Raw genomic sequence first — 19,235 nt, forward strand, 5'->3', positions numbered from 1 at the left:
AAGACTACTGGAACGAAACTAATTTGGTCATTTAAAAGAAACGGCTCCTTTGTAGAAATGGCTAAGATATGAAGTAGATTAGAAAAGTAAAGAGAGGAAACTACTGATGATCCAAACAAAATACAGAATCCTAAAGGACACCTTGAGAGAGAAATTTAATGTTCCTATTTGCAGACTTAAGTTAAATGAGACTAGAAGGAAATATTTTTAGTGCACATTGAGCTCTTGAAACACCATACTTACATGTGGCTATCCCCCACAGGACTTAGTAAAGGTAAAAGGACCCCTGACCATTAGGTCCAGTCGTGGCCGACTCTGGGGTTGCGGCGCTCGCTTTATTGGCCGAGTGAGCCAGCGTACAGCTTCCGGGTCATGTGGCCAGCATGACTAAGCCGCTTCTGGCGAACCAGAGCAGCGCACGGAAACGCCGTTTACCTTCCCGCCGGAGCAGTACCTATTTATCTACTTGCACTTTGACGTGCTTTTGAACTGCTAGGTTGGCAGGAGGAGGGACCAAGCAACGGGAACTCCCCCCGTCGCGGGGATTCGAACCGCCAACCTTCTGATCCTAGGCTCTGTGGTTTAACCCACAGCGCCACCTGCGTCCCTTTTTAGTGCACATTGAGCTCTTGAAACACCATACTTGCATGTGGCTATCCCCCACGGGACTGAGTGAGACTTATTTCCAAGTAAAACAGAGAATTGAGCTGGATGAAGTTGCCCGTGTGAACAGAAAAGAGCGACACGGTTCCTTCTATGGAACAGAGAGCCAGTTTTTAACCAAACTGAATAGGAATTGCTTTGGTGAAAACAAGCAATCTCTGGTTGTGCATTTTTCTCCTTTGACTTAGTTTAAGCGTTTGCATCTTATAAAAGGTATGCTATTGTCAAAAATTAAATTTTTAAAAAGCAGATCGTCCCATATCATGAAAATAGGATATTTCAGCACTTAAGCACCATATTAGTTTTTCTCTTCTGGAATTTATCCACCAAGGTTTGTAAAAGCGTCATGGAATAGCTGGGATTGATAGGTGTGCAATAATTTTAAACAGCATATTTGGCTTTGGCTCAGGCACCTATCCCTGCAATGAAATAACCAACTGGAGCTATGCTGAATTTTCACCCCATACATTTTTAAGGCAGAAAGCAGGGTTTGGGAGAAGTTTAATGAACACCTCCTCTCTTGGGTTTTTTTTAAAAAACAAGGGACACCAGCTCAAAAGAGAGGTGGTGTAGCTACTAGAAGTGGGAGAATTAGGGACAACAGGCTTTTTAATGGGCCAGTACCCACAATGGGGCTTCCACATAATAACATTCAGGTTTGAGTGTACTTTGGGTATATTATATCGCTAATCATTGCTAAGTAAAGGTAAAGGGACCCCTGACCATTAGGCCCAGTTGCGGACGACTTGGGTTGCGGCGCTCATCTCGCTTTATTGGCTGAGGGAGCCGGCGTACAGCTTCCGGGTCATGTGACCAGCGTGACTAAGCCGCTTCTGGCAAACCAGAGCAGCGCACGGAAACGCAGTTTACCTTCCCGCCAGAGTGGTACCTATTTATCTACTTGCACTTTGATGTGCTTTTGAACTGCTAGGTGGGCAGGAGCTGGGACCGAGCAACGGGAGCCACCTCGTTGCGGGGATTCAAACCGCCGACCTTCTGATCGGCAAGTCCTAGGTTCTGTGGTTTAACCCAGTGCCACCCGGGTCCCTGGTCTGCTTTAATTAAAGTTAAAATAAATATTTCTGAGCAGGTGTTCCAACTAATTGTATTTTACATGACCTTCCCCCACTATGCAACTGAGTGACATTTTAACTCAAATTGAAAGTATTGGCAATCTTTATCACTTTGGAGTTTGCTTTATGTGCGTAGATTTCCCTCTTAAAAAGTAGTCAGCCGTCTCCCAACAATATCTATTCTGCTGCTGTTCCAGAATCCTTTTGGCAATTGCGACCTTTGGCATTTACTGTAATGAGTGTTCCTTTGTTTGTTTACATAGGAGACCTGATGGAAGGCGAACTTTATTCTGCTCTCAAGGAAGAGGAAGCCTCTGAATCTGTTTCCAGCACAAACTTCAGTGGGGAAATGCACTTCTATGAGCTGGTAGAAGATACGAAGGATGGTATCTGGCTAGTGCAGGTATTAAATACATTCTTTTTAACAGTGAAACGAGCCCCTGAGTCGGTTCACATTTCAAGTAGTGTACTTAGCCTGAAGGTGCAGTGTGTGATATTCATGAAGATGATGCTACATTGCTGCCCAGTCAGATGGGCAGTAAAATTATTATTATTATTGTTGTTGTTGTTGTTGTTGTTGTTGTTATTGTTATTGTTATTACACAACTAAAGCTGCAATCCAAAACACATTTTCTGGAAAGCCTGCCCCCTTGAAGCAAGACTTGCTTCGAAATAGACATACAGTGGTACCTCGGGTTAAGTAATTAATTTGTTCCGGTGGTCTGTACTTAACCTGGAACTGTTCTTAACCTGAAGCACCACTTTAGCTAATGGGGCCTCCTACTGCTGCCGAGCCACTGGAGCACGATTTCTGTTCTCATCCTGAAGCAAAGTTCTTAATCCGAGGTACTATTTCTGGGTTAGCGGAGTCTGTAACCTGAAGCATATGTAACTTGAAGTGTATGTAACCCGAGGCACCACTGTATTTAAAGTTGGGCTGCAAATGTCATGGCTTTGCTTTGAGTAAGTAGAATCTGTACTACTCATCCAGGATCTAAGAGATGCCATTCTTTGTTTTCCACTAAGTTGTTGCGCATGAAAAGAGGCTAGTTGCTTGATCCTGTGCGCATTTACTAGAGAGTAAGTCCCATTGAATTCAGTGAGTTTTGCTCCCAGGTAAACGTACATAAAATCGCTGACATGGTGTGTGTCGACTCCAGTCAATCATTCAAGGCCTTGCATTTTTATTACACTGTTTGCTTGTGCTGTTTTGCATTTCCCTGTGCATCCTGCCTCAGTCCCAGCTTTTCCTCTGGATTATTCTTCACAATCGGTTTCCCCTTTTTAATGAAGTGCAAGGGTTTATATAGCAGAAATGAGCCAGTGTGAATTCACATTACAGTGAACTTTTCCTCATCCTCCCACATCCACTGAGTTGGAGAGATGTTTGTTTTGGAATTCTGTTCTGTCCCTGTAAATGGGTATTAAAGGTAAAGGGACCCCTGACCATGAGGTCCAGTCATGACCGACTCTGGGGTTGCGGCGCTCATCTCGCTTTATTGGCCAAGGGAGCCAGGGTACAGCTTCCGGGTCATGTGGCCAGCATGACTAAGCCGCTTCTGGCGAACCAGAGCAGCGCACGGAAACACCGTTTACCTTCCCGCCGGAGCGGTACCTATTTATCTACTTGCACTTTGGCGTGCTTTCGAACTGCTAGGTTGGCAGGAGCAGGGACCGAACAACGGGAGCTCACCCCGTGGCGGGGATTCAAACCGCCGACCTTCTGATCAGCAAGTCCTAGGCTCTGTGGTTTAACCCACAGCGCCACCCGCGTACCTCCACCCTAAACCAGACTTCTTCCATCAACATTGGCCTCCTCTCTGTACTTCAGGTGATGCTTATAAAATAACCACCACAGGCTTCCCAACACCTGAGCAGTGTTATTTTAAGATTCTGCTGCATGATGTCATTCTGGCTATAACAGTGTAGGAAAGGTTTGTGGCTCATTGCCTTTTCCTGCTTTGCAATGTAAGAAAATTACAGCAGCAGAAGACACAGGGCACCCAGAACACTCAAGATGGAATGCCGGCAGGGCATGATTTTTCCAGTTTTATTTCTATCTTGTCTTTCATGAAGATGAAGCAGCTAAAATAGGGAGAGGGCTTCCCGCTTTCTTACGGTCCTTTCATCATTTACATGCTTAGAGAGACTTTTTAGTGTTGTTATGGCACATTTCAATTTTTCTTTTCAGTGTATCTCCTCTACAGATAACTTTAATTTACACCGTACTGGAGGGCATCTTTGTTCATAGTCTTATAAACCCATTTTTTATTGCTCCATTTCCTTCTGTAGCGCATTCCTTCGCAAAAGGCCCTCTCAGAAGTAGGTTGCTAGGGAAAAAGTTGGGAAGTTTTGGAAATCTGGGAGATTCAGGACTGGACAAACATCTTTGCACAAGCTCATGGTTAAATTATGGAATGTACTATCACAAGATTTGGCAATGGCCACCAATTTAAGGCAGCTTTGAAAGGAGATTAGGCAAATTTGTGTAGGATAAGTTATCTGTGGCTCTGAGTCGCAATGGTCGAGAGACCTGGTGGCATGACTCTAAAATGCATGTCTTGTTTGTGGGCTTCCCACCTGGTTGGCCACTGTAGGAAACAAGATTCTGAGCTACATAAGCCTTTCGTCCAATCCAGCAGGGGTTGCCTTGTGTTCTTAATGCTGTTAACACAGTCCCCAGTGTTCAAACAGTAATGGAAATAGCACTGAGTTCCCCACCATTGCATTCATAAAATTGGTGCCACCATGCATTTGCTGCCAGGCTGTCAGCATGCCAACAGACCCTCAGGAGACAGCAAGGCGGACTGAAGCCCAGAACACTCTTCTTAGGGGATGGGGGTACACTGCAACATTTTATTGCAGGTCCCACCTTTTTTAAAATAATGATACCTGTGTGCATAGTTGTGTTTTGTGGGCCTATCCCTGAAATCATTTCTACTGTGTAAGGTAAAGGGACCCCTGACCATTAGGTCCAGTAGTGGCCAACTCTGGGGTTGTGGCGCTCATCTCGCTTTACTGGCCGAGGGAGGCCAGGTACAGCTTCCAGGTCATGTAGCCAGCATGACTAAGCCGCTTCTGGCGAACCAGAGCAGTACACAGAAATGCCGTTTACCTTCCTGCCGGAGTGGTACCTATTTATCTACTTGCACTTTGCTGTACTTTTGAACTGCTAGGTTGGCAGGAGCAGGGACCGAGCAACAGGAGCTCATTCCATTGCGGGGATTCGAACCGCCGACCTTCTGACCGGCAAGTCCTAGGCTCTGTGGTTTAACCCGCAGCGCCACCCGCATCCCTTTCTACTGTGTACAGAACAGCAAAACCTCATTGATGCTCCCTATATTTTAATGTGGCAGCTCTTTGCCATCAGGATAGTATAACTTTTGAGATGCTTAGAACTGGGATAGCAGCAGCTGCTAGCTTTTAGTTCTAAATACCTTAGAAGCATTTCCCTTCACACAGCAGTGGGACTTGCTTCTGAGGGATCGGGATGAAATTTTCCCAAGTTTAAAAACCAGAGAAGCAATAAGCATTCTGAAAACTTCACTTCACAATAGCGTGCAACTAGAACACTGTGTAGCAAGCTGAAAAGAAAAAGTTCTGCAAATAACCAACTGGCTGTAACAGTAGATCTGTTTTCCTCCCATTTATAAATGATGCATTTCTGTTGGGAAACTTCATTCAGTGCAAAGAATAAAACTGCAGTGGTATTCAATTGACACAATGACAGTTGACTGACACCTAATGTAGCCTTTGGAATGGTGGACAGAAGAGGCAAACATTTGTTGATTCTTTTTATATGTTAAAACACATTGTCCTCTTAACAGCCATGTGTTGCTGTTTTTTTCTATCCTGGAGAGAGATGTAATCATGGCTTTTCGGGATGTTGAACTTTCTGGACGTATTGTTGCTTTCTCTGTGTTCTGGTTTGCGTTCTCCATTCCTGCTAGGCCATTTTAGCAGCGGCGGCAATTCATCCAGAAGAACTCTTTGCGAGGTCGGGACTCATTTCACTCTTCATCAAACGAGAGCTCTAAAAGGAAGTCTTAAAATCGTTACTCGACCAATCAGCTTTCAATCATGTGACACATTCCTAAAATAATCAAAAAGTATGTGGAAACTGCAGGGCACAGTGACTCATGCATGATCAGTCATGTCATTTAAATTGCCTGTAAGGCAGAGCAAACGCCTGCCTTTCATTCCTCCCTACTCTTCTGCTTTTATCAATCCACATTCCCAAGTGAATGATAATCTGTATTAATATTATACTAAGGGACAATTTAGGCGGAAACTGCAGTTTATCGCTGTGTGAACTGTTACGATATTGAAGCAATGCTGCTGCAAAGTCCTAGCTTGAAAAGTAAACATGATGGGAATGTTGGGACTGCCCATGGGAAACAGAGGGACAGTCAATTCACAGTGCGAAGCACCGGAATTAGCTCAGCGTGTAATATGAGCTCTTCCGTTTGTTCCTGTCCAGGAAGTGCAGGAAGTGTTTGTCTCTACACTGCTGGAGTTTGAAGAGAGCAGTCATGTTTTTTGTAACGCTGCAAAGACAGAAATAAAAGCATGTAAATATGTTTCTGTCTATCTCTTTCCCCTGCCGGGGGGGGGGCTGGAAAGAGGGGTGTGTTCTTCTCACGTTTGAGAAGAATCGCCGATCGAGACCTATCCTGCGCTTGCTGGGGAATGCAGCCAGGGAGGTCAACAGAGAATCAAGCCGGGTGCCTGGGATTGTTGCCAGTTTCTCCTGATTGCCAGTTTCTCCTGATATGGGCTTGAACTCCCAACATGGGCTTGCACACTCCTGGTTTCCTCTGGCACGTGCCAGAAATACCAACTTTTGGTTTTAAAGCAGCCTGAATTCCCCATTACGCCCAAAGTTGGGAAGCTACGGTTGGTTAGCTGGTGCCTCAGCCAGGGCTCGTCAGGCTATTCGGACTGGCAAGCACATTTTGAGTTTTGAGAAAATGCCGCGAGCAGCAATCGCAAATTGACTTCCGTGGGGAGCATGACATAACACGGCTGCCATGGGGTGTGGCATTGCACAAAATTAAAGAAAATACAGTCATCGCTGCTCCCCACGCATCTCAAACAGCCTCAGGCTTACCAAGGGATGTCAGCTATGTCCTGCTGGCCCTGGTTGCAGAGATAAGGTGTTACTGTTTTCTAAAAGTACTAGGTGCTTAATTTTAAAAAATGAAAAGCAAGAATTTGAGATTTATATGGTTCATCCCGGAAGCACCAAAGAAGGCCAGAATTATAAATCAGTGTTTGATCCTGGTTTGTTTGGAACAATATTATTATTATTATTATTATTATTATTATTATTATTATTAATTGTACCCCGCCCATCTGGCTGGGTTTCCCCAGCCACTCTGGGCGGCTTCCACAAAGACCAAAAATACACTAAGATGTCACTCATTAAAAACTTCCCTGGACAGGGCTGCCTTAAGATGTCTTCTGAATGTCAGGTAGTTGTTTATCTCTTTGACATCTGATGGGAGGGCGTTCCACAGGGCGGGCGCCACTACCGAGAAGGCCCTCTGCCTGGTTCCCTGTAGCTTTGCTTCTCACAATGAGGGAACCGCCAGAAGGCCCTCAGAGCTGGACCTCAGTGTCCGGGCAGAATGATGGGGGTGGAGACACTCCTTCAGATATACTGGGCCGAGGCCAGAGCTCAAGAGAGTTTGAGAGTTCAAAACCAGACTTCTCTACCCAGGGACTCCAACTCCCAGCAAGCCCCAGCTTGATCATATCCAATGGTCAAGGATAATGGGAGTCAGTGTCCATAACATCTGGTGGGCAGCAGGTTAAGGATAGCTGGTGTAAAATAACCAGACTTCCTGAGTTTGTGAAGTCATTTTCATTGGAAGCTTTTGATCTGCTCCTTACATGTAAATGGCAAGAGCACGTGAGACCAAGGCTCAGGCTCACTTTGGTTTGTGAAAATAATGCTAAGCTATGTTTTAGTATTAACATCTGAAGTGGCTCTTATTTATCCTGCAGTAAATTGTTCCTTCAGGACATCTTAGATGGTATTCCTGTATTTGTCACAGAGGGTTATTAAATATTATTGCTGCTCTTTTCTTATTTACCCTGTAAGCTGTTTAGTGGTTTGGTAATGTTAAGCAGTCTATAAATTGATTAGAAAAACAATTTCCCCAGCTTTTCTGTTGGTTTGCTGCAGCAGTATATATATATTTTTTTACAATGTTTTAGCTATGTGCATAGCTGTCAACATTTCCCTTTTTTAAAGGGATATTCCCTTATTCTGAATAGGATTCCTCGCAAGAAAAGGGGAAAGTTGACAGCTGTGGCAATGTGGTGTTCTTATTTCACAGTTCCGTTGAAATTTTTAACGCTCTACGAACAAAATTGACAATGAAATTCTAAAATCCTAGCTTGAAACAGTTTATGTAACAGATTATACTTGCTATAGCAGGCACTTTAATGCATGGCCTATCACAGATATTCTAGGTTTCCCCAGTTTTTCCGGACCTTCACATTTGCATACATTAGAAATCAGCTCACATGCACTGTTCGAAACTCCCATTGTTCTAGGCACATTTTGCAACAGGAATTTCATTAGCGCAAGCAGTTTCTGAGCTCTGGGCGCAGTACCGCACCTAAGATTTCAGATTACAACTTCAGAGTGGAAGGAAAGGAGGACCTTTTTTTGCCCCCCCACTTCCAGCTACTCTCTGAAGACTGGAGAAGAGACCCTCTTAAGAATATAGGGGGCTGGGTAGGGGAAGGACTAGACCCATGTGAAAAATGAATATATTTTAGCTGCAGTTCATTCATTTTCAGCTTTGTATTCTTGTTATTAAAAAAGCGTACATAGACACTCCACTGTAGCACCCATAACCTAGATTTAAGGTGCCATTTAGCTCCTAGCTTTCATATCTCAGTTTCTCACACGGCTCATATGCATGGAGCATTCCTGCAGTGGGGTTATGGAGGATTCTGTGAGACGTAGCTAGATTTAATAGATGGTCACAGGGCCATTCAAGAGAAACCTACATGGATAACTTGTTTGTACAAGTCATGTTCAAATGTATGTGTGCGCAAGAATTGCGCCAGGAATTATTCTGTGGCTACAAACCTTTAAAGATTGTCCAAATTGGTTCTGAATGTGCCTCGTGAAAGATTTGCAGAACTCTGCTTTTCAGTGCTTCCCAGGGTTTTTGACATGATAGAGATTTATTGCTGATTGCTAGGATCACAAAGTGTGCATGCTGACCAATTGGCTTCTTTAAAAAACAAGAAACGCAAAGCAGTTGTTTGGAATTATGTGTGGCAATGTCCCATTGGGCACAAGTATAAGGTTCCCAGATGTCCCCGTTTCCCAGGGACAGTCCCCGGATTTATTTGAAATTTGAAATTATTGTCACTTGTACAACTTGTATACAGTGAGATTACACAAGCACCCCCCACTCAGCTCTCTTAGTCTTAATTCCCCTTATTAACTGACGCACACCCACCAAACCCGAAAGTCAGTTGCCCTGTTGTTATCTTTTCATTCAGCAGCCTAACAGCCCATGGATAGAAGCTGTTCTTTACCCTGTTGGTGCGACTAATCATGCTTCTATATCTTCTGCCTGAAGAAAGTGCTGGCCAGGGTATGAATCATCCCTGAGAATTTCCCTCACTCTCTTGAGGCAACGTTCTTCCGCTATTTCATCCAGCAGATTCACAGGACAGCCCATAATATCTTATGCTGTATTCACCACCCTCTGTACGCACTTCCTATCAGACGATGTCAAACCAGCGTACCACACCGTGATGCAGTATGAAAGGACACTTTCTATTGTTGACCGGTAGACATTGTTCTTCCGCAATACTCTGATGAGATGGAGTCTCTGTTGGGCTTTCTTAACCACCTGGGTTGTATTGATTTTCCAAGTAAGGTCTTCCCTGAGATAAACTCCTAGGAATTTAAAGGAAGAGACTTTCTCCACACAGCCCTCCCCGATGTACGGCGGGGCTAGTTCTCCTCTCTTCCTCCGAAAGTCCAACACCATCTCCTTTGTCTTGCTGATATTAAGGTGCAAGTTGCTCCCTAGGCACCATGTAGATATTTTTTGGACCTCCCCTCTATACGCTGATTCATCTCCACCTGTTATTAAACCCATTATGGAGGTGTCATCTGCAAACATAATATTTGCAGTAGACGTGGCAGATGATATACAATCATATGTATACAATGAATACAGGTAGGGACTTAGCACACATCCCTGTGGTGTGCCAGCGCTGATTTTTTAAGGAATTAGATGTTACATGTCCAATCCTGATTTACAAATTTACTGATTTACAAATCAGTCCTCTGACAAAATCTATCTACAGTGGTACCTGGGGTTACAAACGCTTCGGGTTACAAACTCTGCTAACGCAGAAGTAGTACCTTGGGTTGCGAACTTTGCCCCAGCATGAGAACGGAAATTGTGCAGCGGCAGCAGGAGCCCCAATTAGCGAAATCGCACCTCAGGTTAAGAATGGTTTCGGGTTAAGAACGGACCTCTGGAACAAATTAAGTTCGTAACTCGAGGTACCACTGTATTTAGTAGGAAGTTGAAAAGTGTCCCCGGATTCATTGAAAAAAATCTGGTAACCTTACACAAGTAACTACCCATGGACTCTGGCTTTTGTTCCACAGTAATTGCGTTTCCCTGATTATTCACCCCACCCCACCCCTGGCAGAGTTAAACTTAGAACTTTCTTGGGTAAACTCTAGTAACATTGGTGATAAGCATTTTTACAGCGGGAACATACGGGTTTGGTTTTTCACAAATGGGAGCGTTATCAGAAGCCACTGTGGTGACGTCTAAAAGTATAAAACTTGAATAGAAGTATAAAACCAAAAATAAATAATGAAAAGTCATGCAGAAGCCAGTTTGCTACATGGTGCTCTTTAAATGTGTGGCGGCTCATACAAAGTTTTTTATTATTATTATTTGAAAAACAGGTCATAGCAAATGATAGAAGCCCTCTAATGGGAAGAGTCCACTGGGAGAAAATGGTGAAGAAAGTCTCACGGTTTGGTATACGAACAGGCACTTTTAACTGCTCCAGTGACCCCAGGTATGTCTTGAAGTTGTTGTATTGGGTTTTGCCTCTATAGCGTGGTACCACCTGTAATGTTGACTGCTTCCTGAACACCCTGTTGAAAAGCAGTATAGAAATATCATTTATTTTCTGACATAAGCAATACAGAAAAAGGAGAAGAAAACTGACGAAACGACAGTATGTGATAGTAGGTCACAATATATCGGTACATATCCACAAATAAAATATTCACAGTTTCCATAAACTTACAAAGACAATTCTTATAGATTAGACAATATTAAAATATTGTTAATACAGAAATAATCTCTGTTCACTGACTTTGCTCATTAGCCAGCAATGGCACCAGAAAATTCCTGAATGACTCACATGCTCCTAGACCTCAATGGAATGGGGGTTGTATGTTTTCTCTGTGTCTGAATTCATGTCGTGAATTGGTAGAAGAGCAGCCCTAATTATAATTTCATGAGCAATTTCATGAGCAGGTCTGCTACTGTATTTGATTTCAGACAGTTTCGCTCGCAGTGGTTAAAAGACCGTGCTGAAATTCCTAATTGCCTGCTACGGAATACGAATTTCTCCATTTCACAATACACAAAGAAGGTTGTGATCCCTGTTCAAGTTGCTGGATGTTTGCTGCTTCTACAGATACTGCAGACAAAATGCTTCTATGTAGATGTTCATCACATCTGCAAATGTTTGCAAGACCTCTTTAACTCTGGAGTGCTTAAGTTCAGTGCGGAAAATGAGACTGAAAACTGTTTCTTTTTCAAACATCCCTTGATTTTACCCAATGTTTTCATTGTAGATACTGCAGGAGAAGAGGCTGGGTGAGATCCACATTAATCATGTCCGTTCCACAAACTAGTACGTCCAAAGGGAAAGTGATGCTTAAGGAATACGGTGGACGTAAAATCGAGACGGAGCATATTTTCAAATGGATAACAGCCCATGCAGCTTCCCGGATCAAAACCATCTTCAAATCGGAACACTTGAAGGAAGAATGGAACAAAAGTTATCAGTATAGGGTGAAAATATACCTGTTTGCAAAGTTAGACCAGCCTCCAGCTTTCTTCTCTGCACTAAGTGTAAAGTTTACTGGCAGAGTTGAGTTTATTTTTGTGAATGTAGAAAACTGGGACAACAAGAGTCACATAGCAGAGATGGGCATCTATAAGACACCATCCTACATACTTAGAACTCCCGAAGGAATTTACAGGTATGGGAATAATACTGGTGAATTTATTTCCCTCCGTGCCATGGACTCCTTCTTGCGTTCCTTACAGCCAGAAGTTAATGATTTATTTGTTTTAAGCCTGGTATTAGTTAACTTAATGGCTTGGATGGACCTATTTATCACTCAGGGTGCTACTATCAAGCGCTTCGTTGTTCTCATAAGCACTTTAGGGACCTATAATTCTCTACTAATTATTTCTTGGCTGCCAGTCTTGGGGTTTTTGCAGTTACCTTATTTAGACAGTTTCTATGAATACAGTTTAAAACTCTTCCGGTATTCAAATACAACAGCCCTAGCCTCATGGGTGAGAGCTGACTGGATATTTTACTCGTCTCACCCTGCCTTGTTCCTCAGCACGTACCTAGGCCATGGGTTATTAATAGATTACTTTGAGAAAAAGAGACGGCACAATAACAACAGCGACGAAGTAAATGCCAACAACCTAGAGTGGTTATCTAGCCTTTGGGACTGGTACACTAGCTATCTGTTCCACCCTATCACTTCGTTTCAGCGCTTCCCCTTTGAATCTGATTGGGATGAAGACCCAGACCTGTTCCTTGAGCGCTTAGCTTTCCCCGATTTGTGGCTCCACCCCCTGATACCAACCGATTACATTAAAAACTTGCCCATGTGGCGATTTAAATGCGCCGGCGGGCATTCCGAAGAGGAGATGATGGAGCTCTCTCAAAGCGAAAGCGAGTCGGATAGCGAATGCAAAGACGCCTCGAGAAGCGGCTGGGCGGTAGCCGAGGACGAGCAAAACGCCCTTCAGAGCCCTTGCGAAGGGGAGCCCTCTTGCAATGGCGAGACCTGTTCGTGTGCCAAAGCCAGGTCATATGGCTCACAAAGCTCCACGGAAGATACGGAGCCCGACTGGTCCGTCTGGCCTGCTGGTATGTTGCACTGTACAGAATGTGTCGTGTGTCTAGAGAATTTCAGAAACGGATGCTTGTTAATGGGTTTACCGTGCGGCCACGTTTTTCACCAGAATTGCATTGTGGTGTGGCTGGCCGGGGGTCAGCACTGCTGCCCTGTTTGTAGATGGGCCTCTTACAAGAAAAAGAAGCCATATCCACGTCAGCAGCTGTTGTCAAACCATAGCCTGTCTTAGGTGTGTGCTGATAACGTCCTTTGTAACCTTCCTACATATTTACTGCTTGCCATTTAAATGTTAGTCACAAAACAGACCTTGTGGTTTAAAAGTTTTAGTTTAAATGTTAGTGCAGTGAAGTAAAAAATAAACATGATGCTAATGTCGATGACAGAATCATTTGGTTGCCTTGTATGTTGAAATAATGAATACGTATTGTACAATGACACCTTTCCTTTTACAGCATTTGGAAGTTAACATTTTTCGTTTGCTTTTTTTGTAAGCACAAAAATCATATATATTTGTCAACAAAAGTATATTTCAGGAAATGTTTTAACATGACAGGATAGGAGATGGGTGAACATGGAGATTTTAACATACAATAATTGTTTTATTTAAATGTTTCTTCTTTTAGAGTTTGTTCAGCACACCTTTGTTGAATAATGTATGGTCTGTGAGAATACATTTAAAAACAAATCCATGAAAATAAATTATTTTAAAAGAAGGTTAATAATTTGTCCTATCAATCGTTCCAATGGCGTTTTTGTACCTGTGCTTCACTTGGTCTTCAACTCAAAATATACGGTAATTTTACTTCTTATGCTTGCATCCTACCCTTTTCTTTAAGAGATTTGTAACTTATTGTAAGGTTACCAGACGTCCCCGTTTCCCAGGGACATTACCTGGATTTACACAGCAGTCCGCATACAAAATCCATTGAAGTTGAAAAGGGTCCCTGGATTCATTGAAAAAAACCTGGTAACCATAACTTACTGAGGTTTCTCAGGCAGAATATATCCATTTCCTAAATGCTTCCAGACCTATCTCTCGATTTGACTTTCATGTACATTAATAGTGCTTTATTAATTTCAAATATGAAATACAGTGGTACCTCGGGTTACATACGCTTCAGGTTACATATGTTTCAGGTTACAAAGTCCACTAACCCAGACTAGTACTCAGGTTAAGAACTTTGCTTCAGGATGAGAACAGAAATTGTGCTCCAGCAGCGCGGCGGCAGCAGCAGGAGGCCCCATTAGCTAAAGTGGTGCTTCAGGTTAATAACAGTTTCAGGTTAAGAACAGACCTCCAGAACGAATTAAGTTCTTAACCCGAGGTACCACTGTATAAAACTTCATCAGCCACTATTTATACATTTCTGTCCTACCTAATTAGTCAATTGGGCTCTTGGTTCTTATTGACACCCATCTGTCTTGAGAGACAATGAAGTTCATCTTTATGGGTGAAGTCAAACCACTGTATTAGCAGCGCCGAAGTGATCTTCCTAGGACGCAAGCCTGGGCACTTACACCCCGGACAAGAAGGTTGTTGCCTACACAATTTATTTATATTTCTTAAGGCATGCTTGTTCTATCTCCACTGTGCAGGTTCAAGGCAAAAATGTCTCTGAACAATCCACCATTTTCTCTTTATACAGGATATTGATCAGTGGTCAGTGCTGAGTCATGTCATATTATGCCATGTAAAGCCAATCAGGTTAGACCTCTCTTTTCATTTACTGTCCTTACGAAAGACTCCAATCTGTCATGTGAATGCCCTTTGCCTAGCACGGGGCTAGAATAATTCAAAGGCTAATGTATATGGATGTCTATTCATTTCAATGGCTGTTCATTGTATGCAAATTTCAAATGGACTATTGCTTAAATAGTTGAATGGGGGGGGGGATCACAGCTGACCAAGAACAAAACAAAAAAAAACCAAGTCAAATCTGGTGAATACAATTCAAAATTATCCAAGTGCCAATATTATCCTCAAAAGCCAAATTCTAAAATAATCAATTGCCTGTCCCTATTTTAATAAAAAATATCAACAATCTCAGATATGCAGATGACACAACCTTGATGGCAGAAAGTGAATTAAAAAACCTTTTAATGAGGGTGAAAGAGGAGAGCGTAATATATGGTCTGAAGCTCAAAATAAAAAAAAACTAAGATCATGGCCACTGGGGCCATCACCTCCTGGCAAATAGAAGGGGAAGAAATTGAGGCAGTGAGAGATTTTACTTTCTTGGGCTCCATGATCACTGCAGATGGTGACAGCAGTCACAAAATCAAAAGACGCCTGCTTCTTGGGAGGAAAGCAATGACAAACCTAGACAGCATCTTAAAAAGCAGAGACATCACCTTGCCAACAAAGGTCCGTATAGTTAAAGCTATGGTTTTCCCAGTAGTGATGTATGGAAGTGAGAGCTGGACCATCAAGAAGGCTGATCGCCGAAGAATTGATGCTTTTGAATTATGGTGCTGGAGGAGACTCTTGAGAGTCCCATGGACTGCAAGAAGATCAAGCCTATCCATTCTGAAAGAAATCAGCCCTGAGTGCTTACTGGAAGGACAGATCCTGAAGCTGAGGCTCCAGTACTTTGGCTACCTCATGAGAAGAGAAGACTCCCTGGAGAAGACCCTGATGTTGGGAAAGATGGAGGGCACAAGGAGAAGGGAACGACAGAGGACAAGATGGTTGGACAGTGTTCTCAAAGCTACCAGCATGAGTTTGACCAAACTGCGGAGGCAGTGGAAGACATGAGTGCCTTAAGTGCCACATGAGTGCTCTGGTCCTTGGGGTCACGAAGAGTTGGACACTACTAAATGACTAAACAACAACAATTTATTTCAATGGGAGTTCGTTGTATGCAGATTTCAAATGGACTATTGGTTAAATAGTTGAATGGGGGGGGGGGATCACAGTTGACCAAGAACAAAACAACAACAAAAAAACCCAAGTCAAATCTTGTGAATATACAGTAATTCAAAATTATCCAAGTGCCAATATTATCCTCAAAAGCAAAATTCTGAAATAATCAATTGCCTGTCCCTATTTTAATAACGAGTGATACTTTATTTTCTCTGATTCCTTATGTGTCTTGCACCGGCTTGTGAACCTGAAGCTACAATACTGCCTCCATTCATCCGGGACCAAGCCCCACGCAACACACTGGGGCTTATATCTGAGTACACGTGTAAGTGTCACATAGGTGCTTAATGAGGTCTGAACTGCGGGTGATGCGCTCTCCTCCTTTGGAGCTTTTTAAGCAGAGACTGGATGGCCACCTGTCAGAGATGATCGAACTCAGAGTCCTGCATCGCTCGGGGTTGGACTAGATGACCCTTAGGGGTCTCTCCCGACTCCACGAGTCTGATTCTGTTCTATGGCTTTGGCTGCCTCCGGCTGCGGGGAGCGGCTTCCATCACCTGTCTGTCACTTGCGGGCAGCCAACCAGGAAGCAGATCGGGCTTCCGCGTCACTAAGCTCCTCCCTCGCTGAGCCAGCCTTTCCTGACTGTGGGTCCCCGGATGTTGTTGGCCTACAGCTCCCATCATCCCCCAACGGCCACTCCCGCTAGCAAGGGATGATGGGAGTTGTAGGCCAGCTGCGTCGGATGAGGAAAAGCCTCCTTGGACTAATCAGAGTGGCGGCTATCACACCTTCTACCCACGTCGTCTCTATGGTGCGCGCCACTTCCTTGTTTCCCTGGGAGAGGGCCGGAAGCAGGAAGTAGCGCGTGGATGGGAGGACTAGGTGCCGCTGGCCGGAGATGGGGCTGTTCGGGAAGACCCAGGAGAAGCCGCCCAAGGAGCTGGTAAAGGCCGCTTGGAGGGAGGGAGAGGCTGGGCGAAGGAGCAGACTTTGGCGCCCTGAGCGAGGACAAAGTTTGGCCTCTGTCCTACTAAATATTTCTTATTTCCACAATAATTCCTTTGGGCACAGTTTATAAATACAGTGGTACCTCGGGTTACATACGCTTCAGGTTACAGACTCCACTAACCCAGAAATAGTGCTTCAGGTTAAGAACTTTGCTTCAGGATGAGAACAGAAATTGTGCTCCGGTGGTACAGCGGGAGGCCCCATTAGCTAAAGAGGTGCTTCAGGTTAAGAACAGTTTCAGGTTAAGAACGGACCTCCGGAACGAATTAAGTACCTAACCCGAGGTACCTCTGTATTGGCATTATTATTATTATTATTTGGCCTCTCAGTGCCTTGTGAGGGAGCCGCCCGCTTCACACTCCCAAAATCTGGCGCTGCTGGGATGAGCCGAGGCAGGAGTTTAATTTTTTAAAATAAGAATTTATAATAAGAATTTATTATTTAGACCCCGCCCATCTGGCTGGGTTTCCTCAGCCATTACAGTGATCCCTCAGGTTACAGACGCTTCAGGTTACATACACTTCAGGTTACAGACTCCACTAACCCAGAAATAGTACCTCGGGTTAAGAACTTTGCTTCAGGATGAGAACAGAAATTGCGTGGCAGCAGCAGGAGGCCCCATTAGCTAAAGTGGTGTTTCAGGTTAAGTACATGTTCAGGTTAAGAACAGACCTCCAGAATGAATTAAGTAGGTAACCAGAGGTACCACTGTGTTCATTTATTACGTTCACATGCCACCTTTATCTTCGAACGAGCTGAAGGTGTGGTGTACGTGGTTCTCCCCATTTCACCCCCACAACAGCACTGTGAAGTAGGTGAGACTAAGACATGGGTAGGCAAACTAAGGCCCGGGGGCTGGATCCGGCCCAATCACCTCATTCCAGCCCACGAACGGTCCGGGAATCAGCGTGTTTTTACATGAGTAGAATGTGTCCTTTTATTTAAAATGCATCTCTGGGTTATTTGTGGGGCATAGGAATTCATTCTTTCTTTTTGAAAATATAGTCCAGCTCCCCACAAGGTCTGAGGGACAGTGGACCGGCCTCCTGCTGAAAAAAGTTTGCTGACCCCTGGGCTAAGAGGTGGTGACTGGCTTCCAAGGAGCTTCATGGGTCGGGTGGGGATTTGAACCCTGCTCTCCCAGGTCCTTGCCTGATGACACTCTTAACCATTACACCACACCGGGGGGAAGCTGGGATGAGGATGGGCATAGGGGTTTGCACCTGTCTGACGGGTCGGTTAAGTAGCTGACACGCCTCCTGCAGGGCTGGGCATCAAGCCCCATGTTGAGGAAGGGCTTGCATGATTCACAGAACTGCAGAATTGGTGGGGTGAAGAGTGTCATCCAGCCCAACCCCCTTGCAGTGCAGGAATCCCAGCTAATTTCCAGTCCCACATGGCAGAAAACACAGAGCGAGCCCTACTGAAATCAAAGGGGCTTCATTTAGTCTTAAGTAGATATGGTTGGGACGCAGGTGGCGCTGTGGGTTAAACCACAGAGGCTCGGACTTGCCGATCAGAAGGTCGGTGGTTCGAATCCCCATGACGGGGTGAGCTCCCGTTGCTCGGTCCCTGCTCCTGCCAACCTAGCAGTTCGAAAGCATGTCAAAGTGCAAGTAGATCAATAGGTACCGCTCCAGTGGGAAGGTAAACGGAGTTTCCGTGCGCTGCTCTGGTTCGCCAGAAGCGGCTTAGTCATGCTGGCCACATGACCCGGAAGCTGTACGCCGGCTCCCTCAACCAGTAAAACGAGATGAGCGCCGCAACCCCAGAGTCGACCACGACTGGACCTAATGGTCAGGGGTTCCTTTACCATTACCTTTAGATGTGGTTAGGATGACACTGTTAGGTCATTATCAACTGAAGTCCCATTGATTTCAACGGGGCTTCTCTAAGAATGACTGGCTGCCGTTCCCAGATGCTAAAAGCAGCAGATTCAGCTTCTCATCACTTGGCACTGCAATAGGTTGGGTACTTATAGAATGTGGAAGTTTGGGCATCCCAGATTAGAATATAAGAGCCCTGCTGGGACAGAACAAAGGGCCATCTAGTGCAGAATCCTGTTTGAAAGCAATAGCTCATTTCCACTGATGCTTCTCAGCAGTTGGTACAAACATATGTGTGTGTTTGTGGTTTTTTCACCTGTGTTTTATACTGTTCTTTTTTATCTATAAACTGCCTTGAGTCTGTGTCAAGGAAAAAGGCAGGGTGAAAATAAATATATAATGATAATAATAAGGTGCGCAGGATGAATGGCAAAATCCATGCAACACTGGAGGAGCTTGAAGGATCCTCAATCACCCCACCCCACATTGCCAGGTTAACTAGAGAGATCAGAAAGCATACGTATCCCTGGTTGTCTTCTAACATAATAAGTGAACCTATTCAAATTAATGGGCATGACTAACGGGGGTCCACTAATTACAGTGGGTCTACTCTG

General features: G+C 44.3%; 1 protein-coding gene across 3 annotated transcripts in view; it reads left to right on the top strand.

Moving 5' to 3' along the window:
- The window catches only part of LOC309354131 (charged multivesicular body protein 3), a 32,563-nt gene that overhangs the window by 3,495 nt on the left and 9,833 nt on the right, over positions 1-19,235 (top strand). Inside the window, exons 3-5 of one of the 3 annotated variants that reach the window (XM_081884016.1) lie at positions 2,000-2,139; positions 10,705-10,820; positions 11,611-13,634. In XM_081884016.1, coding sequence (XP_081740142.1) covers positions 2,000-2,139; positions 10,705-10,820; positions 11,611-13,150 — 1,796 coding nt within the window. In that variant the 3' untranslated portion in view covers positions 13,151-13,634. Of the gene's footprint in view, positions 1-1,999; positions 2,140-10,704; positions 10,821-11,610; positions 13,635-16,573; positions 16,731-19,235 lie in introns of those variants that run through there. The other 2 variants (XM_081884018.1, XM_081884017.1) reach the window with 2 other exon arrangements.

Source organism: Podarcis melisellensis, assembly GCF_964234715.1.
Source record: "Podarcis melisellensis genome assembly, chromosome: 13".
NCBI lineage: Eukaryota > Metazoa > Chordata > Lepidosauria > Squamata > Lacertidae > Podarcis > Podarcis melisellensis.